The 26765-nt window shown below is 39.0% G+C and overlaps 1 protein-coding gene across 7 annotated transcripts in view; it reads left to right on the top strand.

The window, feature by feature from the left end:
- Positions 1 to 26765, top strand: part of dock10 (dedicator of cytokinesis 10) — a 91407-nt gene that overhangs the window by 10784 nt on the left and 53858 nt on the right. For 4 of the 7 annotated variants that reach the window (XM_066709332.1, XM_066709331.1, XM_066709328.1 and 1 more), the window contains exons 1-2: positions 14634 to 14842; positions 25517 to 25636. In XM_066709332.1, the coding sequence (XP_066565429.1) occupies positions 14681 to 14842; positions 25517 to 25636 (282 nt within the window). In that variant the 5' untranslated portion in view covers positions 14634 to 14680. Of the gene's footprint in view, positions 1 to 14633; positions 14843 to 22979; positions 23153 to 25516; positions 25637 to 26765 lie in introns of those variants that run through there. The other 3 variants (XM_066709330.1, XM_066709333.1, XM_066709329.1) reach the window with 3 other exon arrangements.

Here is a 26765-nt window from a genome sequence, read left to right as displayed (position 1 = left end):
TGCTCTCTGCTGATGCTGCTTATGCACATAAGAAAAGGTTATTAGATACAATTTATATAACTGGAACACAGGCCAAATCTGTAATCCTCAGATGAACACTGTTGTTAAATTGCTGTTTTTTCTGGGCAGTAATCGCAGGTACGGTTTTCATTATTGTCAAAAAAACAAACACTGTGTTCTTTTGATGTTAAATGGTGGAAGTCTGGTGTGAAGGTGTGATTGTGGGATGTGTGAATGTGAAGTAAGTGGCAGTGTCCCAAAGCAGTTTTATCCCCCCCCCACTCAATTACATGTTTACATTCTTTAGTACAAGACATTTCATCAGGTACACGTTAGTGATAAAATGTGGCTAGATTTTTTACAATTTGAATCATACAATTTAAACCGACAGCTAATAGTGCTGCAACAACCCATGGTGAATTTGCAAACAATGCTGAAACACAGAAGGCCGAGACAAATATTTAGATAACTAAATGAAGTTGGAAGATGTATGAAGCCCTGCCTCATATATTTATAATATGCGTGAAATTACTTACGTTCCCGCGATCTCTTATGTAACATTCTTCTGGAGAGGGCCTTATGTAACAGTGGAAACAGCATGAAAGGCATATAATCCTCTCTGTAATTAGGAAAGTGGCCACTGGCACTCATCTATTACATGTTTTAGCCGCCATCACGCTCAATTTCCTAATATAATAATAGGTTTTCAGCCTCCTAATGATCTCTGCTGAAATGTTGTTACTTAGTATATGAATTACTATTTTGTTGTGATCTTTCTGACACTGACACTGTCAATAAGCATAGTGTGAAACACATAAGAACAGAAAAAAAGATGAATATCCCTGTATGTGTTCAGTGGATGTGGGAGTAAGGTGGCCCCGGCTTTAAGCAGTTGTTCAAGTCACCTGCTGCAGTGCTGGTGCTCCCCAGTGGAGGGAGGGTGAAGTTGAGGCCCTGCTGTCTTTGCTGTCCTTGGCTGCCGTCCCTCATTCTTACAACACAGCCCGACCTCTGCTGGGAGGCAGCTGGGCCTGGCCGAACACCAAGCACTCCCTCCTTCTGCCTTTCACACTAATTCCCCCTGTCTCTCTCTCTTCCATGTTCTCTCCATTTCTCTGCTTTGGCTGCTGTGCTTTATTCTGTAACTCAAGCTCTTCCTGTCTCTCTACATGTCACCCTCTTCGCTGCTGGTGTCTTGTCCCCTGCCCCCTTTCTGACTGGATTTGAGTGGCAGTCTGTGGCTCTGTGACGGCGCAGCCTGTGAGCTGGGAACCAGCAAGTGTCTCCTTGACTTTGAGCTCAGCGGGGAGCAGGATGAGAACTTAGAAGTGCATGGGGATGTGCAAGTGGCACTGGCCCAAAAATCACTCATAAAATCTGGATTCTTAAGACAGAGGAAGTGCAGCACTCCGTTTCTCACAAGCCAGTTGGATGTTTATGATCGTTTCATCAAGCCTTTTTTTTTCTTGTTTGCTTTTCCTGTGTTACTAGTCCTCCACTTTAAGCTTATTTCTCCATGCATTTAACTTCACATCCGTACATGTTTAATTAGAGCTTATTTGGTTGTGTACTAAATCAGATGAATTATCGACCGTCATATTTTTCTCCTAGGATTGCGACGGCTAGTTGTTGTGGCTGTAGATCTTTGTATTGCCAAGTCCAAATAGCATCTTGAACATGTGATTTATTATGAGGCTGCATTTTTAAAAATGTTATCCCTTTTACGGGTTAGAAAGTGTATGCCAAATCCCAACATTAATTGGACATGATTCATTACATTTTTCCACAACGTACTTTATGTGATCATTTGGAATTGTTTAAAAAAATAAGCAAAACCCTTCAGAGGATAGTTGCAATGAAAGCACTTGGAACATCCCAGTATTTCTTTATATTTTCAGAGCTCAGCTCATAATGAACTTTAAAGTACACCGCCAGCCTGAAATCTCATCACGGAAACATTTTTAAATCCCCCATCGGCAGACCCCCTCCCCGATATTCTCTCGACCACAAAGCTCAGATACAACACTTTTTTATCCTCTAATGTGTGACAGCCCCCTCTCAAACAGTGATGGATATCTCACTCCCTAGACGAGCGCTCGTTTCTGGCGAACCCCAGGTACATCTTTATACTCATTCCAATATTCCTCCTTATCAGCTGCCAACCTTTTATCAGAATCTATGAAAAGCACCAATGGGACCATTAACCCGAATGTTGTGTGTCAACATTATCCTCCCTTTATCAAGCTGTAGGCATTTCCTATCCCAGCTATGGCTACAGACACACATACAGGATTGTCATCCAGTGAACAGCCTGGCCCCTAGTTTCCCCCGCACATGGTACATTCCATTGTCATTACAGTTAGTTTTTGAATTCATTCAGATTGAATACATTAACTCAAATCCAAGATCAAATAATTTATTTTTCATGGGTTTACTGATTGTTGCATTTGTTCGGTGGAAATAAACAGCAGTAGTTGAACTCGTTGATTTAATAAACGAAAACATATTTTTTAAATATCTGAATTGACCACACACACACACAAAAAAGAAACACATAAGAAATCTTGTGCACATCACAATTCGGTGTGACCTACTGATTTTATTATTATTACTTTTCCATCTGTGCAATTCCTGTTTTCAGGGTGAAGAGAGTGAAGCTGGCTCAGTCTCCGACAGGCCTTCTGTGCCGTGTGTCCGAGTGAATGCATGTGGTTTTGACTCTGAAGGGGGCATTTTTAGCCCTGACATTAACTCACTTAGAGCTTGCTGTCTTTTGACTTCCTTTGGCTGTTAATCAGAACTACATTTGTTACCTTTTGTATGAGAGACTGCTTATTTGGCAGAAGACGCAGGGTCTGAACATGACAGAAATGCAGTCCCAGGATCGAGGACGTTTAGAAGGACAGGTGCAAGTCATTTCCCATACTCTCTTCACCATGTTCTTCATAGGATCACTTGAAATTGGAGGGTGTAGGAAATGTTATCTTACACAGCTAAGACTGTTGTACCTCTCAGACAAATCCCAGTGTTTGAAAATCTCCTGAAGCTGCTTGAGTGAGATTTAGAGGATTACGTTGTTTGGCCAAGAATTAGACAGGTCTAACCCTGGAAGGAGAAGGTAGTGAGGTTGTAGGTCGCTCGCCTTAACTGCTTCTTTGACCGTCACCCAAAACAAGCGTGGCAGGGGAGCACTGTGTTCAGAGTCTACAGCTGCCAGATCAGCCACTTGTGCCCTGAAGTTGTCACCACAGAGCAGGGATAATCCTGACTCCTACATTAGGGGTCTAAAGGAAAGTAAGCTGCCTCACAGAATGACGTGGTTACACACACATTCACACCCACACACACACACACACGTGCATACATGACCTGGAACTCTGCAGGCTGTGCTGACATCTGTTAGGGAGTGTGTGCGTTAGAACATGGATTGCAAAAATAACAGACGGCTTGGGCAGCAATAATTATTGATCTCCAACAGATTTACTTTACCACCAATTGGATCAGGAAACAATCATACCACCCCATCACCGCCCACCCCCACCCACACACACGCACACACACACACACACACACACACACACACACACACACACACGCATATAGTGCAATCAATTGTGAATGTATACAATTAATAGAGCGATACATGTTATTAATATAGTATAGTCATAGTCAAGGAGCCCCCAGACTGAATTCCTCAGTTCCGGGAAACAGTAGTGCTAAAGGCATTCCAGAGCAGAAGGCTGTTCTCGTCCCTCCCATTTCTCTCTGACGTGTGCAGAATTCACGAGTGCAGCCCCTGTGCGGTGCCACCTCATTTTTCATTGATGGCAGCGCACAAATTCCACCCAATGTCACATCATCCTTGAGCTCCCTCCCTTCTCTTTATTTTAGCATTTAATTTCATTATCATAATAATAGGAAATCACTTTGCTCGAGTGAGGTGATGCAATATAGCGGCTGCAGTGTATGTAAAGGAGAGTCTTTTAAGAGTAACATCAGCTTCTGACACGTAAACTGAGGAATAGAATGAGGAATGTCATGAGTTTTGTTATGAGGTTGGTAAAGAATAAAAATTAAGGAGTTAATGAATAAGGAACGAACTCTTGATTTGCACACAGCTGAAGCAAGTCTATTCACAGTTCATTTTTCCACCTTGAGGTTGACTGTAAGGTTGTGGTAGGCTATGATCCAGTTTGTTTATTAAACTCACAAGTTACCACCGAAACACGTTGCTATCGAATGGAATAATGTGAATCTTCCTAATATCTACCCTGTGAAACTTCACTGAACAGAACATGACAGCCTATATTTTTGACTTAGCTTGTTTTCACCTGCTATTTCGCTAATGGATTAAAAACCAAGGGAAATTGCATAACCCCTCATATACCAAAACAAGTATGCTGTGGTATAACACTGGTTTTATTACGCATGCTAGTAAAGTACCATCTGTTGGATCCTATTCTTCCCCAGGCATTGTTCCTCATTTATAAATTAGTAATGTATCAGAAGCATTAAGAGACATAAATCTTCTGAGTAAAGAATCATGACTCTGCTCACTACATTTGTTTTTGTAACCACGCGTTTCTGAGCTTTCCTGTCATCGATGATCTCATACAGATGGACTGATCAGGATTCAACTATTCGAACGCCGAAACATGTTGAAGCTGGGGTCCATGCTGAAGCCGTGTGGAATATGGGCAGGCCGTGTACAGTCCTTGAAGGTGGATTCGCTACTTTATGTAGTTGAATGGCACGTTCGGCGAACCAGAGACAAAGCATTTGTCGGTGTCTAGTGAACAAACGAGAAACCAATCAAAACCAATAGCCTGAGTGTTTGCTGAAAAGGTAGAAAAGCATTTTCATGAACAAGCATGGCTAAAGCACTTCTTTCTCTGAATTCTAAAAATATTTCTCTTCCCCCTTGTCGATCCACTGATTGAGGAAGATGCAATAATGCCACATGGTCTCCAGACAGTTGCTTAGTACATAAGAGTGGACAGGGATCCTAAACCCAGATGCTGCTGCTATTAGCACTGTGTTCAAACCAGCCAGCCATGAAATGCCATGTTTGCAGTTATGAATGTGGAACAAGGCCGATGCTTGTACCTTTTCTTGTATTCACCTCAATACCTCCAGCTCACCAAGACCACAAACTGACTGGCACTAACAGCAGACAGACCTTGATAAATGCCTAAGGGGGCCTTAGCTCAACAAAGTGGAAAACAAAACAACAGGATAATAATAAAGAAAGCATTATACACATAGTTAAGTAAGACAACATATTCAGTGGGGTTTATTTTAACTGTAGCTTTGCAAAATGTCTACGTTACATCGTGAATTGATTCTGGAACATGGCATGTGAGTGAGTGGGCTTAACTGTGTCTGTAAAAAAACAACAGCAAAACAGAAGGAAAAGTCTTCAGTTGCAGCTGTGTAATCTATCTTGGCTGTCATGTGCATTGTGTGGTGCACATATATGCAGGAGGCAGGGAGGCCGAGAGAATACCCAGTAGAATATGAAATACTGACTAGAAATTCATATACTTTTCTCTCTGTACTGTATATGAGCTGAAGTACACTTCTGGGGAGATTAAAATCCTTTGGGATTTGAAAGTAAATAAATAAATATAAAGTAAAATATCGCTGCGCTTGGGATCAGGTTACTGGCAGACGTCTCTGTGAAATAGTCTGCATTAGATTCATGAACTGACACAATAAAATGACACAGCTCAAAAGGCTTTTAAGTGGAGAGGCTCAAAGGAAAATATTGCAACGACGGCAGAAGGGTTGTTTCCAAGGCCTGCTCCTCCCTTTCACAGTTTTGAGCTGAAGAACTATATTTTAATCAGTAAGGTCTGCAGCCCGGCCTCGGTTTCCTTAGCATCTGCTTCCAATTATGCTTTAAAAAGAAACGAAAGTGTAGCAGTATTTTTTATTTTTTATTTTCTACTTTAGCTGAAGAGCAAGGTAATTATCTATTGTACTTGCTGAGACAATAGGATTCCACTGAGAAGCCATATCTTCATTCACGGTGCCCTTGCTTATTCTGGAGACACGCTGTCGACAAACTAAGCTCGAGTCTTGGTTGTAATAATAAAAGCTTGGCCCGTCGTCCCTCTGTTCCTCAGCTTCATGCTTACATTCTCGGATAAAGGTTTTATAAATAACTCGAAAACCTTAAAGCTGAGAGAATGTTATCTTTACAGTCACACTAAGGCAAAAATCTATCTTGGGCCAAACAGCCATTGCCACTTAAAACTCACTCCTCCTACCTGAATACATGACAATTTACTGGAACTTTTATTTCACCAGCACTTCTTCTTTTTGGTTGTGACAGGATTTTTGATTTCTAATCATTTAGGATTTGCACAGTCAACAATAATAATGTTAGCAGCAGCAACAGAAGCAGCTTCTCATAGAATTCTCACTTCTCACAGAGATTTTTCTTTTTTAGTTTGTTGACTTTTTTTTAAAGCAATCACTCAGCTACTTCCCCCTCTGGGTGATATGGTACAGAGGTTATGGGAAGTGAGTCCTGTTTTTTATTTTGTTGCTTCATCTCACTGATTTCAAACATTTCCTTTTTTTTCCCCCCTCCTCTGCTTCTCTGCCCTGAAGAGGGAACGACGGCCCTCGTAGGACTGTGAACGGAAATTCTTGACATCTTCTCGCTGCCTACGTTGACTGAATCCCTCACTTTTCCGCAGATAAACATTAATCTACTTTGATGATCTTTTGTAGCACTGGTGTTTGGCGCCCCCTTAAGGTTACCCAATATTACACAGATGTGTAGTTTAAAATCCAAGTTGTTAGTTTCTCTCCTGTGGTGTACTGTAACTTGTACTGTAACTTGTTATGCAGTGTTTATTTGGTCTTATATATATATATATATAAATTGAATAAGACAAGGAGCTCTAACAATGTCTTTATTGTACAGTTTTGTTCCAACAGTCTGGAATCTTAATTTTACCATTAGTATTATTTATTTCAGAGATTTAGAGACTTTGTCTATGTATGTGTTGCATTCAGCAGCATAGTTCAACACAAAGCAATTTCTGTTGCTCTCCTGAATGTGTTGTTACTTCAGACTTTCTATGAAATTGCTGGTTAGATACAGATGACACATTTTACAAAAGTAAGATACAGAAGATTTCCTTTATTATCAGTAAACATATAAATGTCAATCCTGTGTAGACCCTCTTTCTAGCAGAGAAGATCCTGGTTTGCAGCTGAAATCTCAGGCATGTTATTTTGGCACTGGTCACTAGATGGCAATAGAAGTGCACACATTTCAGTTCTTTAGTTTGTCTTGCTTAGTTTGGACACTAGTAAAACATGAGCATTGTCTTTTGTTTTAAAATATACATTACAGGTCAGTGAACAATCAGTGTGGGGGAATTATACAATAAAACCAGAAGAAGAAGAAGAAGTAGATGAAAGATTGTTTAGTTCACTTTGTAGCCATGGCATTTAATTTGTATGAAGCCATTTGCAAGTCTTTATACCCCCCCCCCCCCCACACACACACACACACACTAGATTCCCTTTGTTTATATGTGTTTAATCAGTTCTCTTCACAAAGGCAGGGTTTCTGGTATTACACATCTGCCAGCTCCACAGAGACCAATCTGAACCTTCAGTAATGCTGTAAACAGAATTGTATATATGTATACCACTGCCTGCCTGTATCAATGCCCCACTTTCACAGGAAGAGAAAAGCTCTCACCAGTCTGTTCTATTATTTATTTGTGTTTGATATTTTTATTTGATTTGCTCTCTTCCAAATTTAAACATAAACAGATGGCTATATCTAAGAGGATTCATTTTGATATTTATATTCTTATTTTTGCATATCTTGTTAATATGTGTATGCTTCTAATTCCCATAGATTCACAAAATCAAAGTCCCTCCCCTTCTAGAATTCACAAAGAAAGGAATTGATTAAAGATTAAAGCTTACAAACTGAGATAGACACCTAATAAAGGATTTGTGTTAATTGAGTATTATTCGGCTCATTGATATTGTGTAAAAACAGTACGCAATGCTTCGTAATTTTGAAATGGAATAAAATAGGCCCATTACTGCTTTGGAAACAAAATGTCAGCTTGTTTGGGTTACTACATGTTCAGGTAATGCACATCCTGTGACTTGAGGTTTTGCTGAGAAATACGTGATATCACAAACGAATGTGGTTTTAAGACTTTACTCACAGAAAGATGGTTGTCCGCACTCTGAGCAATTCATTGGCTACCCGCTTCTCTATTTTACTGCATTACATTTGTACAAATGTGAGAAATGTACATAGCATGTAAAGGTCTAAGCCCAGGGATATTTTTGAATGCATCTCACCCAAGATCAAGGTCCAGACGTATGAAAGTTGTTGAATGTGGGCAAATTCTAAGTAGTCTATTCTGTGATTTACTGAGAGGCAATAGTGATTTGACTAAAAAGGGTTTTTTATGTGATCTTTCTTATTCTGACTGTAGGACTTTGAATTGTTTGGGGCTTTTGCAATTAAACAACGATCCAACCTTAATGTACCAAAAAGTTTCTGCTGTAGATAGTGTCCCAATAAAGTCTAATAGGAACAACAGTTCTCAGTTTAAAGACTGGAATTGTATCACAAACGTGGCCCTTGCAGTCTGTGTAAAAAATAACACCTGGATTCCTGACCAAAAGGCTGTGTTTGAAACAAAAGCCACCGAGTTGCAACACTGTTGTAACACCAAGAGTTTAAACGCCGCTGAAGTCCAATGCACATCATCTCAGTTGCGTTAACAGTTAACTGTAGAAATGTATGACTCATCCAGTTTTGGATATCAGACCAACTTTCTGGCAACACTGACTCAGCTGCACATAACAGTGCAATGTTACTGAGTGCCAAATACAATTAAAAAAATGACTAAAACAATGTAACTAAATTATAAATGACAAATTGATTGAAGGACTTCAGCTGCTATTACTATTATTAATAATACATTTCCCATGATGATTTACTGCAGAGTGTCTCCTCACCACACAATTGTTTGTATTTTAGTTCTGTACTCGTCTCCTAATCGTTGTAGAGACCATTGCCATTGTAGAGGCTCAGTAAAGGGAGATAAGTAGAGGATACCCAGAGTGTGGGCTCTAGGGGCTTCTGACACCTTAAATTACCTTTAATCTATTTTTTAGGATTACCAGGTCATGGCTTGTGATGGCATGTTTAAAATGATGGTTATGTTGAAAGTGTAACATGTTAATTCCACATTATGGACAAGCTTGTTTCAATAGACGTTTCTGAGGTAATCCTCTTCTCAGCAGTCCAACCCTTGATCACGATGGTGCTTGTTTATTCCCCCCTCTGGATGACATGACTCTCTAACTATGTTGTAAACTAGGAGCATTTCGAATGGATTAATAAATAAATAAAGTGCTATCTTTCTTTTCTTGTTAAATAAAAGTGATAGCATTCTTAGCACATTAGGAAGATTTAGTGTTGCAATCTGCCACCATCTCGAATGTATTTCACGAATTGCGAACAAGAAACAATGAAGCTTATCTAAGTTTGCAAACTGCTGGTGACAGTTCACTGCATGTTAGCATTTGGACGAGGGTTTTGGGTAGCTATGTGGTGTGCACATACAGGGAAAAAAAACTACAATGGCTCAATGGTCTAGTTCAAAGGCTTTCAATGGAAACAATCGTCAGCATGCGACTTAATGTGTTGGCTGGAAAAAATGATTACTTTGCAGTGTAGAAAGGTGTGTGGGCACAAGACAATCATAGTATTGAATGAGAAATAGAAAGGAAATCACTATTATGTCTCTGCACACTGCCTTCTGAAGCCCCAGTAGTGACAGTAAACGCTTGTTTGCTTTCTCCTGAGGACAGCTTGGTGGATACAGGACACATGGGCACACCTGTAGGTTTCAGGAATGGGAGGGAACCACATAAGGTCAGTAGCAATCCAGGTCAGCTCTTGCAGTCGCTTGTGGTTGATGCTTAGTTTTTCTTTGGGCGCCAGTAAATGTACTTTGTTTCAAAACCAATCAGGTCAGGAAATGGATTTCGTTTAAGAGCCTAATCACTTAAAATACCGGATTCCCAAGATCACCTCGTGCTGTAGGTGCCGAGATTGTGCCATGCATATCAGGGAGTTTTCAATAAAATGGGAGCCAGTGCACCAAATTACTGAATTGCTTAATCACCCTTAGGTAATTGCTTTTTACTTGGTCTGTTTGGTGTGTGCTTGTGCGGTGTGCATAATGTGGAGTGGGGAGCAGAGACCCAAGTGAAAATATTGGCTGAGATTTTGAAATTTAGAATAGAATACAAATTTTGTTACGAACACCAGATAATTTATTTGGGTAATAGTTTAAATTTCTAATGCAACATTTAAAGGTCATGTATCTCCCTATAAATATTAAAGATGCTTCTGCAGTGAAGTGCAGCGGTGTCTGATTTAAACTATAGCACCTGCTTTCTGTACAGTGCAAATCTCTGCATCTGTGCCTCGGTTCAGAGCTATGCATGGTCCTATTCAATTACATCCAGTTCTAACCACAGTATGAGAAATACAAAGTAAACACGATGTGAATATTAGAACAGGATGGCAGATTTTTACAAGACATTGGCTAATTTTTAGTTTGTTTGTGTGAAAGTAGCTAAAATCAACCGTTAACAAACAAACCATGGACAAACAACGTGATTAGCATACGTTTACATATAAAGTTGAGACAACATACAACTGGCATGTCTCCAAGTTCACTTGGTATGCAGTAGAGCAACATGCATAGCTTTATATAATCTTACAAGCTGTTTACATTTTAATGATCACATTAAATCAATAGAAGCAGATTTAAAAATGTATACAAGTCATTACAGCTGTAACAAAGACAATAACTCTTAAGAAATGAGGAAGAGAGTACAGGGACATAATAATAATAATAATAATAATAATAATAATAATAATAATAATAATAATAATAAATGTATTTTTCCTACAACCACGTTAAACTAAAGGGATAATGTTTCTGAAGCTGCCATTTTTGTCTAGATCTGTGATCTCTCAGTGGATTCTCCTTGTGAATGTAATGCAGGAAGGAGAGTTTAGAGGTTTCTATAATAGACGGGCTGCTTGTCAGATTGCTGTTCTTTCACTTTCACATTCTTCAGCATGAACTCCCGCATCTTTTTCTAAGTGGCTGCCAGCAGACGTCAAGCCCAGCTGCTGCTGGCATGTGTGACAAGTTTGACCAGCCAGGCTCTAAACACAAGGTCAGGTAGCATTGTAGTATGATCCCTGCAGGAACGGCACTGTGATTCCTACAGGAACGGCAAGGTGAACAAATCAGAATCGGTGAACTGAGTGCATCAGGCCGTAGTGTTGAAATGATATGTGTGAATGAAAATATTGGTACCATAGTTTTCACCTCAGTTTTTTTATTGTATTTAATTAAGTATTTCACTAAAGATGCACAGGTTTATACATTTCCTATTAAGTGGGAAAAATAAAGAAACAGCCTGCGTGAATTCCATCAAAGGAAATCAACTTATTTTCATGGTTTCATACTGTTGCAATTTGAACATATACAACTCATTCTAGATTACTATTAACATTTGCTTTCCTGCTGTGCTCCCATTCTCAGAGGGTAGGGTTGGGTAGCGAAGTCGTGCTTCCAGCAGTAGTTTCCATTCAACAGGCCAAAACAACAGACTGAGAAAAGGAAGACTCATGTTAACCATTAATCTTCACCCCGATTATTTATCATCCCCAGACCTGAACTGGTAACCCTCTGGAGTGGGGCAGACGCATGTGTCTCTGCTACAAAGAGAAATTACTCAGTGGTGGTTTGTAGTCAGTGTCTGTATATGTATGTGATATCTGCCCATGAGAAGCCTTTTTTTCCCCACATGAAAAAGAATAATTACAATGAAATGTCTCCTTTGTGAAAGGACTAACCTGCAACGTTTCTTAGCACCATTAAAATACTGTAATGTTTTCAATTTAAATTTGCTTTTTTTAGTACACGGAGAAAGAGTCCAGATTGCACACAGATGTGGGGTAAATGGGAAAGTAAGCCAGTCCGGAGAGTAAACAATGACTCTAACATTGACAGGACAATCTCACTCCTGGTTCCTCAGTTTTTCTTACTGCCTCTGAAAACCTTTGTCGGAGGAGCTGGTGGTACTTGGTACATCTTGACTCACCTTGATCGCTTGTTTTGCCACTTGTGCCTTTTCAGTCACTCTCCATAAAACGATCTGAGCGTTGAAGATTACAATCATTACCCCTTGCTCCATTTCCACATTTTGCCTGGGTTCGGCAAGAATTGTGTTTGTGGCCTCTTAACAGCATCACACTCTGAGGAAACAATGCTGTTTGAAACATCTGGGAGTGGCAATGCGGTAGTGCATGGCATTTATAGTATTAGACATGATGATGTTAGACACAGGAGACTCCTAATTAAAACAGCCACAACCAATAAAGAAACATACACTTTTTAATTAAACTGGTGCTCCGGTGAGAGACACACTCAGCCTGCAGGGGCTACGTGTGTGTAAGCCCGGGCAGTTGACTTAAATAGGAGGTTAAAACAAACCAGAAAAAAATTACTTATTCATATATGATCTGTAACATAAGTCCCTGATTCTGAGGTATCCATATGGCTCTGCTCATTTCTGTCTCACGGTCTGTGGCTGTGGATGTAAACTCCTGATAACAATAGTGTTTAGCAGCTGTCTTGACTGGAAATCATAGTTCTATGTCTATAAGTATATCTATTTTCTAGCAAGATATAAATGTATAAAATATGTAAAATATAAATGTAACTATGCTGCTTATTTTTGTCCATTATATGAAATTAGCCTCTTTCAAAATAAGTCCAAGGTTGTTGAATACTTCCTATAGCCACTGTATATACTGATCCTAATCTACTGTGGATGGAATTAAATATGTTAATTTTGGTCTACAGGCTGTGAGTCAGTGGAAGGAACTGATGAATATATAGCTTTAGAAAGAGCAATTGACTAACAGTCACTTTTGGTCTTCATGTGTGTCTTATGTTATAATACCCAGAACACAGGGCCCTACCAGAACATGCTTTTTTAATTAAATGTTGTGCTGATTTTATTAGTTTACACAAGCAGTTTTGTATTTTACCACAATTTCAGATGAAAAGGGGAAAGTATGTTAAAGTAAATTTACAAACATACATTTATGTTTGCTTTTTTAAAGCCTTGGATTTCACCTTTGGTTTCGCCATCTCAAACACAGCTGTGTGCTAACATAGGTAAACTAATTATGCAACAATTACAAATAAATCTTAAGTATGTCCTAATGGATGCAATACATGCAGGTTAAAGACACGACACAGTGGTTATTTGCTTTTCCAGAAAGACATCTAATGGCAGATAGAAGCTTTCTATTTGTAGGCTCTTTTAAATCTTCCTTTCCACTTCTTGAATGATAGGGCTGTCAAACCATTACTGCCCTTTATATCGGAGATCTAAACTCACGATATCTCGCTGCTCATCCCAATGAATACTGAGTGAATGTACGTCTTGTGTGACTGATTACAATCCTGCATTTCTGTGTTTTTTACTGATGTAATTATTTTCAGCTGCTTCAGGATTTTTGCAGTATTTACATATTAACATAAAACAGATTTTGCTTTGGTGTGGATTAATTTTAATCCCAAAGCTGTCTGCTTTGGCGTTAGTTTTGGACTTTAAAATCCAGAAGGTCATGCAGAATGTTGAAATGCATATAGCAGCTGTGGAAATATCATGGGAAACCTGGTGAAACCCTCTCTGCTTGGAGGTGCTAATTTTAATATGGATTGACACTGGATATTTATTTAATGTGTAAGTATATGTATATACATGTATATGTACTTATCTTGGTATACGACTAATAATATTATAATCTATGAATAAAGGTAATCATTAAATTCAGGAGAGGATGCAAGAGCAGCACTGATTTGTAAGTGTGAAAATCCTGTGCCATTGTATCACCGCCTGTCTATGAAGTCCATGTGTGCTGTGCCTGCTGCTCCCCCAAGACTACTGAATCTCACGCAGTGAAATGATTAAATGAATAAATATGAAAACCGTTGCTTCATGACTGCATCTGATTGGTACTTAATTTAGAAAGTGATTTTTCACTTCCTTTCTCAATGCAATTCTCTGTTATGTCTGCAGACTCGCACCAGTCGATGACGTGTTTGTTAAATTACTGCTGAAAGCAGGATTCCGAAGTTAAAAAAAGGCTTTAATTGAATTCAGAGCCGACCAAATAAGGCTCCATACTGAGCTGAATGTGGTTAGATAATTGCAAATGAAACGACCCAGCCCTGCCGGCTGGTAACCTTTATTAACAAACTCTGTGTATGTTGCAGAGAGTGACAAGAAATAAAAACTGTGTCTCCTCATTTGTCTTACTTGGATTTCTTTTCCTCTCCTCCTCCTATTTTTTGACATGATTGCATCCTGCATCAGAGCAGTACTGTGTATGTGTGTGTCTGTGCCTTTAGTTTTTTCCTTTTTCTCTTGTCAGCTGACTGAGATTCCAAGCTCTGATTGGAGATCCAGCTGCCTGCAGCTGCAATGTAGGCAGTTTTCAGAGACAAGGATACACTGTCTTTCCAATATAGTAGCATAAACATAGAAAGTATTCTGTAGGCTTCAGGATGCAGATATGGGCTGTACTGCCAGCATTGTTCTGCTTCAAGCCTTTCGTTCTGTGGTACAGAGGAATTGTGCACATATCTGCACAAGGCGCCAGGAGCAATTGTCACTTGAAATCCTGCCACTTGATGACTGCGATGGAATGAGCAGACCTAGGACCATCATAATTATGGTAAAGTAAAACATTATGTGAAATACTAGGGGTCGGGAAGCTTCTTCTGTTCTGTGTGATTGTGTTCCCCCTTGCTTTAAGCATGCCATAAAATAAGTGCAGGAATGTGTGCTGTGCTTGAAGTTCTGCTTCACTGGGAATAATCGGGAGCTCATTTCCCTTGTGTGGAAAAGTAAGCTGTTTACTTTGCTTTTATGAATGATCTATATGACATACATCAGTATTTGCATGAATGAAACCTTTTCTGAGATTGGTTTTGATATGAATCGGATTATGGATCAGCACAATCCCTTCCTGTTGCAAATCTTTTTCCCAGTGATGATGAGTACAAAAGCTTGGTGCATTTGGCAGTTTTTTCAGGTCTGCCACATTGATGGTGATGGGCAGTTGACATTTGCAAGTGGACTTGAGTGCAGGATCAAAGCAGAAACAGATGTAATTGTGTTGCCGTGCTGTGCTCCAGATTTAAGGGAGAGCAAAAGAGAGAAGGTCCATCATAGAAGGCTAGGGTTTACGGTATGCTAGCAGGGTAAAATATAAGACTATAGTGGGTATTGATTTTCCTCAGGTCATGGCAAGTTTTTGTCTGCTGTCTGTGTTTCCTGATTGTTTAAAGAAAATAGCCTATCAGATCTGTGGTCTATATTTCCACTGGGAAGTTCTGCTTCATTCTGATGTAAAAAAATCAAAAACAAGGCTAGACGTCTGCCTGGCTGTGATTTCTGCATTTCTCACACTTGCTTTTCTTCAGCTTGAAATGCAAGAGTTTAACATCTCCTGCAGTACCAGATAAATCGAATAAGTATCGATTGAAACTCATTGAATTGACGTTAGAGGCAGGATGTTGAAAGTGCATGGGAAGGATCTGCAGGCTGTTGAAATGACCACTAACAAGGCGATGCATTATGGATGCTGGTGCCTTCTTTGTGCCTGGTCTCAAGCGCAAACCCTACCTGTCTGTGTCGCACGTCTGCCACATTACACCCACAGCACAGCCTGCCTGTGAAAAGTGAATCTCGATGCTGTCTTGTCTATGCAGCAGCTTAGCTCAGATATTGGCAGGCACTCTAATGTCCCTCTGAGTGTCTCGTCTTGGCCCCCGCTGCCGGGGAGGGTGTATCTCTACAGTGCATCTCTACAGGTTTTATAGTGACGTTATGATGGCGTGCTGCCTGATTTATTCCATTCAGTTCAAGAAAGATTCAGAGTTATTCAGGAGCACGGGGGAATTTATCCTGTAAAAAGAAAAACAAGAAAGAAAAGGCATTTGCAGTCTTTTGTTGCCTTGACAAAGAAATGAAAACATCATGTGTAGTCTCACTCCTCCGCCTCTCATCTGGAATGTTTTAATGTGCCTGGCATATTAACCTACATTGGTGCTTAAAGGAACGTGTTTCAAAGCCTTCTCACTAAAGCACTTTTAATTACATTGAATGCATTCGTTTTAAGGTCAATGCTTCTCTTACAACCCCCCCTTCTTGATGTATTACAGATATAAGTGAGGTATCCCTGCCAAAACCACAATAATCCACTGGCCGAAAAGCATTGTTGTTGCTTTTGTTTTGTTTTTCCTCCAGTGAAAGGAAACATTTTTTTCTGTTTATTTTTCTAAATTTGTTTTGACACTATAAACTAGCTCACTAGCTAATTACACCAGCAAGTCGATGGATTTCATTGGAATATGAACTGCATGGAAAAATGTGTTTGTGTTTGTTTCAGTTTACAGCACTTTGTAGTATGTGTACTACAAAGGCTATGTGTATACTATATTATATATTTTGTGTTATATAGGCTACTCTGTCAGTAGGGATATTAGGTGTGAAATGCTATTCCACCTTTCACGGATATGTTTTACACAGTAACACTTTACAATAATGGGCACCAACTCTCAATGGATGAATGCAGGGGTCCCACAGGAATAACCTAAGTCCTCATGCACTTCCACTGAGTTCGAATGCTATAAGCCCTAACCCTAAACCTAGGGCCGGATTAAATCAAAACTTTGACCCACCCGCTAATAGAAAACTACAGAACTGTACTCAGTTGTGGCTTCATTTTTACTAAGATGCCACTTTCTTATAATCAGATGTGTAATGATGTATAGGTTCGTAGTTTTCTATTAGCAGGTGGGTCAAAGTTTTGATTAATCCGGCTCCTAGTCGGAAACCCTATCCCTAACATTGACCCTAACCGTGTTATACCTAACCTTTATACTGATTTATTTGACATGCCACTGACCCTTGTAATGTTTTATACCTTGTGGTCTGTCAAAAGTTCCTCCAAATCCTGGAGTGTGCTGGTTAGAAGTATTTTATAAACCTAAGAAACACTTGGAATAGTTGTACTTAGCGTTCTTTTCTTTTAAACCTGGACTAGGGGCTGGATTAAATCAAAACTTTGACCCACCTGCTAATAGAAAACTGCAAGCCTGTACATCATAGCGGTTACATTTATAATTAGAAGAAAGTGGCATCTTACTGAAAATGAAGCTGCAACTGAGTACAGTTCTGTAGTTTTGTATTAGTGGCTGGGTCAAAATTTTGATTTAATCTCAGCCTAGGTTTATTTTCTGTCCATTTCTCATTTTGTTTTTATTTATTTTATCTCATTGGTTGTATTCCTATTCTTCTTTACCTGTCCTTAATTGATGATGATATTAAATCAGTTATACCATTATTTTTGTATATGTTGTCTGTTACTGTATATAAAAAGCCAATGCTTGAAACTCTGTTGTAACATTGTATTTATGCTTGACTTTTTTCTGTCCTGCATTTCGAGTCTGTTTTGAGCTAATACGCACTATTATTTCTCAATGTGCTGATTGTCCCTGTGGAAAAGATAATTGACAGGCAGCCGAGAGAGGAAAGGTCATTAGGATGTGTAGCAGGTGTCAGATTGCTGTGCAGACGTTGTTGGCCCTGCTTTTGTTGCACAGCTGTCTATGATACATTGGGCACACAAGAAACAGTGAGCAGCGGGGGCCATCGTTTATAAGATTAGATATCTTGAGATTAAACATAGGCCTTCTGAAAAGAAATGCGTCATGTCATGCATGTGTTAGTAAACACGACACTAAATGTAAATTCAGTAAAAGGAGTTTCAACTCCTGAGCGATTAACATGGATCACACTGACAGTGCTTTATGATTTAGTACACTTTGTAACGCCTGGATAATTATACTGTTCTGCTCTGTGTTTATCGAGGGAAACTTCAGCCTATACTTATTTTCTGTGTCAATTTGCAAGTCGTGAGAAAGAAAGAAAACAACAATTGAAAATTATTCAACATGTATTAAAAGTCTCCTTTAAATGAAATAACAGCTCAATCTCTTTTTCATCATTCCATCCGAGTCTGCTAATGTAAAGGCACCATATTCTACGTATTAGATATGTAATAGGTCTTTCCTGTTAATCCTACAATTCCGACTTTTTCATTTTTGATTTCCTTTTGAAAAGCACAGTAGCTTCCTCCCTGCTAATGCCGGCTTGCAGGCGGAGAAATCTGGGCCCAGTGAGCTACAGTCCCACCCAGCTGCAGAGATCTGTACAGAGAACAGCTGCTGGAAATAGCATGCTGGGAGGGGTCACATGGGCAAAACCGTAGAGCTCTATTCCCAATAAACATCAAATAAATAAATAAATAAATACAGCTCAACTGACTTGCACTAAGCTGGACCTGCATTAGCCTCAGAGGCTTGTAATTTCTTGTTTCTCATGATTTAAAGAGTATACTAGTTATGGCCCAGTCACATCTCTCTTATTTGTTTTTTTTCCATCACTGGTATCCAATAAATTGCTACCCCTGATTATGTAATAGTTACAGGGATCAAAGCTCCCTGTAATAATAAGGTTTTAGGGGAGCTTGGCCATTTCTGCCATCTTTGCCTGATCAGCTCTAAGGATTAAGAGGGTGCCTGGTACACTCCTATTATTTTTAGTTCATGGTCAATTTAGATATTTTAGCAGTTGCAGGAAATTACATTTAGAAAAGTAGTGTTATCTTTCAAGTCAGAAGCACTGCCCAAGGGGGAGGGGGGTTTCTGCGCACCGCTGTAGGAACCTGATCGAAACGTCACTCTATCAAAGCTGCCATTGGCCCCTGCGCTCGTCACTCAAACGGTCCCTTCCCACATCCTGTTCTATAAAATGTGATACCAACTTGTATGTTTCAATGTAAAGCTTTTTTTCCCCCTTCAACAAAATAATGTGGGAATTTATGATGTCTGACGTTTTCTTTGAATGACCTATTCTAGTCCACAGGCATAATATTTTTTATAATCTGAAGCAAACAATATTGAAAACACATCCAAAATACCTACATATCCACCGTTTGCAATAATGCAAATGTCCAATGTATTGGCTGTTGATATCTGAACAGAAATATTGGTTTAAGTCAATAGTTGAAAGTTATAGTTATGTCTTATTTGGGATGTCTCCTAAACAATGAATAATGTATATAATAATGCTCTTAATTGAAGTGTGTTGTATTTTTACAGGAAACATTTATATAAATAATTGACACTGTCCAGAACAGGTAATATCCATTACCACAATAATATAGGATGTTAACTGAAAAGTGCATCCTTCCTATTTGATAGAGAAATAATAATACAATCAAATAATCAAAAGCATGTCTCTGGGTGTTCTGCGATGAACATTCATATCTATAACCTTAAGCAGCTAGAAGGGGCTTTTGGAAAATTGTTTCTGAGGTTTTTTTCAGTTTGTGGCAAGAGAAACCCCAGACAGCTTTATCATGTTTCAATCCCAAAGTATTCTGCTTCTTCCATACTTCAGATTAACTGGGGGTTTGTGGTTCAACGGTAACTTATGCTTCCATTCTGACAAAATGTCTATTAAAGTTTAATGGAAAAAATGTCATGTGGGGCAGCACGTTTCAGTTTTTTAGTTTCCAAGCCCTCTGACATGTTAGACAGTGAGAGAAGCATGTAGACCACATTTGTGATTTGCTACCCAAACTTGATCCAGCATACATCCCTCTTTTGAGAGATAATGGACTATTGCAAATGTTTTTTGGTGATACCGGAGCAGCAATATGTCAGCTGTCCAGTAGGTGGCTAAGAATGATGATGTATTACGCAGGTACTGTTATGGAGATGACACTGAAACTGAGCATTAACATTTAAAAACCTATCATCAACATGCGGAAATATACATGTTGCGTGCCAGTGGATGAGGTTTACACTGTCATCGAAAATCATGTGAGACTTGTATCACATGCTCCATACAACCCAAATTAGCAGAATCGTTATTTTTGCTTGTTTGTTTGTGTTTGTGTTTATGACATCATTTTTTGTTTTTGTTCGATGCTTCATGATAATGGACCATAACCATAGAAGTTTTCCAAATGAGGAAATAACAAAACACAAAGAAGTTGAGTTGTATCACATTATACTTTCATGAAGTCAACAACTGTAAATTAACGCTTTTGTATCTTTATTTTCATAATTAATAGAATATGTGTTCAATTTAACATAGCATTAAAGTTGTATCAGTATGGCAAATGGTCAGTTAATTAGAACATTTCTGGAGTTGTTTGACGGTGATTGTTCTGTGCTGTGCTGTGCTGTGCTGTTTGATGCTGCTTGACCTAAAATGGGAGATACAGAGATAAAACAAAAAACCACAACCTTAACCTACTTAAGCGTCATAGCCGGATATAGTGTTGCAGCTGCTATGTCTGTATTGGTATGTTTATATAGAAAATACAATAATATAACAACAGCTAATAATGCAAAGTTTATCTTGCTGCATACACTTTCTAATATTTTAATATTAATGTTATTGTTGTTTCTGTTGCTGTTGTTGTTGTTGTTGTTGTTATAAATAGTAGTATTTTTAAAATGTCATATTATTGTGAAAGTAATACAAATCTAAGATATTCATCAGATGAGCCATCTGGGAGTCCTTGCTTGTTGTTGTGTAAAACAAGATTGTTGCCATGGGGGTGCTACCATATGATCGAACAGATAACTGTAATGATTTCTGGTAGTTGTGGCTATTTTAATACTGAGAGCTATGACATGGGACCCGCAAGAGGAAAACTCCATTGTAAAGCTTAGTAAATCTGAAAACAACGTAATAGCAACCAACATAATCTATGTCGATGCTGTTTCTCTTCAGTGAGTGATAGGACTCCCAAGAGTATGATGTGAGGTACCGAAAAATACAGTGTTTACATGCTGACTTTTCTGGTAGTACAGGGTTGAAGTCCACCTCTCTCTAGTTTTGGAGATATCTTCTGTAATGCACAGTGGTATGGGAGCGTTTATGCAATTCCTTATTGTAAGCAATCTTAACGTAAAGGAAGAATCAAATCCACTTGATTGGTGACATTTAAAGTGATTGTAAAATTGAATGGAAGACAGTTATTATTCACTGGCTTTAACTTGAACAAGACTCTCACACATAAGGATCAGCATCATTTAAACAAACAAGTGGCCTTTAATAATCCTGGTTAAGCATACTTAATTGTTTAGTGTGCAGAAAGATTTGTACAGCCAAGGAATTGCTCTACGCCACTTTTTGGACTGATAATCTACACATTAATTAATAACCAAAAACTGCATCACAGGGAAAGGGAATCAGTGTGCTGATAAACTGATACACGATGTTGCGCAGTGCATTGGTGAGTGGTTCTGCCAGAGTCTTTTGTTATTTTATTATTGGCTTATTCCCTCATCACAGCTTCACAATTTGGAATGTATTGCTGCCTTTTGCCAATTCTAATATGGAAAATTGAAGCTAATTAAAATGTGCACACCCTGCTCATTGTGCTTTTGCTGCAGTTGCCCACCACCTCCCCCCAAAGTTTGCTCTGGAAATAGAAAATGCATTGCTAGCTTTCACTGTAGCCTTTTAAGGTTGTAATTGAACAAACCACAATATCTGTGAGCAGACTTGGTCACTCTGTGGACATTGTTCTAGCGGTGATCAACAGGTTATGTTTTGTGGCTTCCACCCTAATGTTGCTCTCACCACGTATGAACACTAAAGTGCATTCTTTGAATTGTGTGAAACAAACTCTCTCGCTGCCTCTTTTGCTTCACTCTACTCAAAATGTCTCGTTCACTGCAAATACAGGAAGTTTGCAATTAGATCTCCACAGAGCCGCGTGTAAAGTTTCCTTCCAGTCTGCAAGCTAACAGACTGTGACGTCTTCACGGGCACTGCACTGGGGAGAGGAAGCGAATGGGGGTTGCGCGCGGAGCCTGCTTTGTTAAAAGGCGCTTCTCAAAACTGCACTTGACAGTCATACTCCTGTTCTCTGAACACATCTTTCATCCATCTGCTTTCAGTCTTCCAGAACTGTATGCAATCAGGCCTGTTCAATCAGCTTGCCTATTGATCAAGAGCTTATAGTAGAAAGAAGTAGCTGGCTATCCCACACAGGGTAGGAGAGGTGAATGTCCCCTTGTAATGTGGGATTTTAGGAGCAAAGTGGCTGGCAAATTTTACATTTCCAGAAATCCCACAGCACTTTATAATAAGAGTCTGTAATTCCAATGATTGCACATTGAACTCATGTAGTGGAAGTCTGTACGTTGGATGTATCCCCTCATTTGTTTAAAGCTGGCATAATTCTACCTTATCTTGCCTTATTTCCATGGTACTTTTTCCTGATTGGAACTGTTTGATGCTTGATCTAATACTATAGTATTGTTTCATTTTGATCTGCAATACCAAAATGAACACACAAACAAATAAAGACATACATACAGACAGACAGACAGACATAAACAAACAAACAAATAATATAACAAATTACATATATATATATATATATATATATATATATATATATATATATTACAACAAAACAATCCCAGCCTGGTCAATAAACAAACATGTTCCCATATATGTTTCCATCACTGGTGCAGCTGCAGAGGTGGATACACTGTAATATTTGAATGGCTTTTTACCAGGGCTCCTCCTCTCAAACTTTGTTCATAACTCTGCTTTTTAGTGCCTGGAGCAAATTGCATGAGCCGTGGAGAGAGAGATGGTTATGTATGGGGGTTTTCTTTCCACTTAGTTAGACACGGCTCGAGATGGGTACGATAGCGCAGCCAGAGTACTTCCCCCTCCCACTGCACTGCAGGTTTCGCAGTGACACACGAGTTCTCTTTCTTGATCTGAACTGTGGCCGGTTGTGCGCTGTTGTTGCGATTGCACTACTCAGGAAGAAAGGATGAGTTTTAGATCCAAAGTTTTCAGACGCGAGAACACAGATTTTCGGAGGAAACGGAAAAGCAGACGAGTTCGAGGAGATTTTAGCAGGTTAAGTTGTGTAGGTATCTTGATATTTTTTATGTAAAGCTCTGTTTGTAGAGGTAGGTGTGTCCAGGAAGACACCACTTAACGGCGCAGTACTTTAAATTGGAGATGCTGGTGTGCTGACGGTACATGTGGTCTTTGAGTGGATGAGGATAGTTTCTCTGATTTAATGAGCAGATATGTGATAAGGCGGTTTCATGTTGAATTGTAATATGTGTTGTCACATGGAAATGTAATCAGGAAATTGGAATACTTGAAAGCATTCCATGATGGTGGCCCTTGTTGCTTGGTGACTGTGGACCCATGAACATGTTTCTTACAATGTGCCATAGCAATGGCTATAAGAATGAAAGTTCACCACAGATCTAATAATTACATATTACTGCATTAAATACCTTATTATTCCTGCATTTCGCTTGTTCTAGAAGCTTCCCATTTGCCTTTGGCAGTAAGTGAGATTAGTTTTAAATACTTTTCTGCCTGTGCATTCTGGCTTTATTTGAAAACATTTGTTGCTGTGTTTTCATTATTCTACTGTTCATATTAAAACAGGAAGATATTTTGGGCGTTCAAAGCAAATAAATGTTGCCACTTCCTTTCAACAGAAAACCCCAAAAACTTATTTAGTGGAAGGCTTTTACCTTATAATGTTTGTCATTTGTGATAGAAGACATGAAGTGTATGTACACAGGGGGGGTTATTTCTGTCAGCACATATTTAAATAACATCAAGCACATGATGAGTGTACATTTTCACTTCAGCATGCAGTGTTGATGCATAGTGAAAGTACACAGTGCATTGACATCTAGTCATGCAAGTGACCACGGAGAAAGGCATCTTCTAAATGCTCTACTAATACTACACTACTAATACTGGCAACAAAAACAAAATAATATCCATAATATAATATAGTATAAGGTCAAACTTTAGTAAGAGAAGTAACCATGTTAAAATGGTACTCCCTAAGTACATCATAGTGATATGAGATATATGCAACCTTAGTATCCACATTCAGAAATGATATATGTCAGGCGTTGTAAATAGCATGTTTTAATTCTTGCTACTTGCCCTACTGTAGTTTTGCGATCTTGGAAATAGTTTGGCCAAACTCAAGGTTAACATCTTAATTTGTCTTTCATCTTATTTTGTGCCGCTTACAGAAGCCAGACTAATTCATCAAATTTTATTTATTATATTTCACCTGGTGGCACCATCTTCACAGATCTTGACTTCTGCTTTCACTTGCTGTCCAAAGATTGCCGTATCGTACTGAGAAACAATATGTTCGGGAGACAGGTTGGGACTGACTGCTGACAACACGTTTTTATCATCATGTGATCGTGTAACTATTTCAAGACTTGAATGAATCCATTGTCTGTTTCTAACAGTATTTCCCCTATTTGTTCTCTGCCTCATGCAGCCTGAAAAATGTCAGTATACTTGTTTATTTGGTGACATCTTAAGTGGTATAGTATATTTCCCCCTTTGGAGAGTTGGGAAGTACCTATAGTTACATGTAAAATGTTTTGTTGAGTGGATTCAAATGCGAGGGGTTTCCAAAACCAAGATGATTCTGAGGTTTTCTCATTGTGGTGCTGTCACTGCTTTAAAGGAGTGTATGATTAATTTACCATAATGCATCAATGATCTTTGTGCCTGTACTTCTATTGTCAGGGGTTGTGGTTATGAATATGTATTACAACCTAGAGCTGAAATCCTGCTAATGCACATCCATCAGGGAAAGTCACTTCTTTCTTTTGACTGCAAAACTCACAAAACTTTACTAACATCATCTAGAAATTAAATGCAAACTAAAGGAATAATGTTATGTAAGTAAGAGCAAAGGTAATTATATTCCAATTGATCAGTCTGACCTTGAAACAACATTCAGGTCATAGAACAACTGCAGGACTCTCAAGACTGTGAACATCACTGCCTTGCCAGGCGATTGTTGAGACTGTAGTTGTAGCCTACAGGGGCCACAAATACACCATGCAGGTGGTCTGAGCAATATTTTTCTTAAGCTCCTTCAATACATTTATTGCAGTCCAACCCTCTGGAAAGCTAGGAGCTCATAATGCTTTCTTGAGCTATGCTTGAGAACTGCTCTCAGTGTAGGACTCAATGTACAATTAGATCACAGTTTCAATGGCAATCCCCAGGTGTCAATTAACAGAAACAGATAACTGTGCCTTTATTTCTAACCCAGTGCTGCGTCTGTATTTCAGTAAATGGCTCCTGACCACCTGAACAGCAGCAAATGCAGCTAAACAGAAAGAAAGTCTATTTAAACCTGCTAAACAGCATGTGACTAATGAATGACAATTCTATTGAGGGTGACAGATGTACTGACTCCTTCTTTATTGTTTCCCCACAGCAAGAAAAGCCCAAGCTGATAGACCCTCTGGACTATGAAGCGGTGGTCTCGGAGCTTGAGACTGAATTTAAGGAAGACCCATTGAAGGACTTGCTGGAGTTCCCTGAAGATGATTTCTCAGTAGGTGTTTTAAACTGGCAATCAATTTGAGGACGACTTCCATATGTTTTGTGTTAGTTTTGAATGAAAACAAGATTCTGCGTTACCCATCTGTTTATAATACATATCCATTCCCCTCTCCCTCTCTTGCCCTCTGTGTGCTGTGTGCGTGTGTTTATGTGTGTGTGTGTGTGTGTATATATATATATATTTATATATGCATGTATGTGTCAGTGCTTTAGAGAAATGAAAGGAAATACTGCTTATGATCTCATTCCAGCCTCAATTCTGAAGAGGAAGTGGGTTTATAGTTTCTACTCAGGCAGTAAGGTGTAAAAGGGAAGTTTACTGCTGTTACTGAGGAACAGCAAAACACATATTAACATAATTTATAGGGAATGCAGAATTTTACAGCAAAATTGAAAATTATGGCTTTTCAAAGTCGTGCTGTGCACATATATGTATCAAATCAAGATCAAACCACGTCAGTATTAGGCCCTTCCAGGCTTTAGTGTATTCCACCTCTTCATCCTCTGATTGAACTGAGAGAAAGCCTTTACTGTATCACACTGCTGAATTCCAGTGCCTTTAGAGGCCTGTGTGTTGAGCAGACTTGGCTTAATACACCTGCTGTAAACCAGTGTAAATCTGTGTAGATACATTTCTTGATGTTTTTTTCATACGTACGTATCGGATTATTCTGGATTTGAGGCGAATACTTCAGGTAGCTCTGAAATGTTGATTAATATTCTGCTTCTTATTGTTGTGGAAGTAGGTTTAATGAATCTATGACTATATGAATATTAGGAATCTAAGGAGGGTTTATCCTGGTAAATAACTGAAAAAACATAAGTGAATCTTGGATTTGATACAATCTTCTCTTATGTGCTTTATTATAATTATTACTCGATGTCTTAGCAGACACCCTTATCCAGGGTGACTTACAATTGTTACAAGATATCAAATTGTTTTTTACATTTACCCATTTATACAGCTGGGCATTTACTGGAGCAATCTAGGTAAAGTACAACAGCAGTGCCCCCACTGGAGATTGAACCCACAACCCTGTGCTCCAGAGTCCACATTACTGCTTTCTATATATTCTTAACATTTTGTTGTTTTGAAGCAGTTTTATTGTATGAATGGCATA

The sequence above is a fragment of the Amia ocellicauda genome, chromosome 7, assembly GCF_036373705.1.
Source record: "Amia ocellicauda isolate fAmiCal2 chromosome 7, fAmiCal2.hap1, whole genome shotgun sequence".
Taxonomy (NCBI): Eukaryota; Metazoa; Chordata; class Actinopteri; order Amiiformes; family Amiidae; genus Amia; species Amia ocellicauda.
The sequence above is the reverse complement of the archived record's forward strand: the minus strand, read 5'-3'. Positions and strand labels throughout refer to the sequence as shown.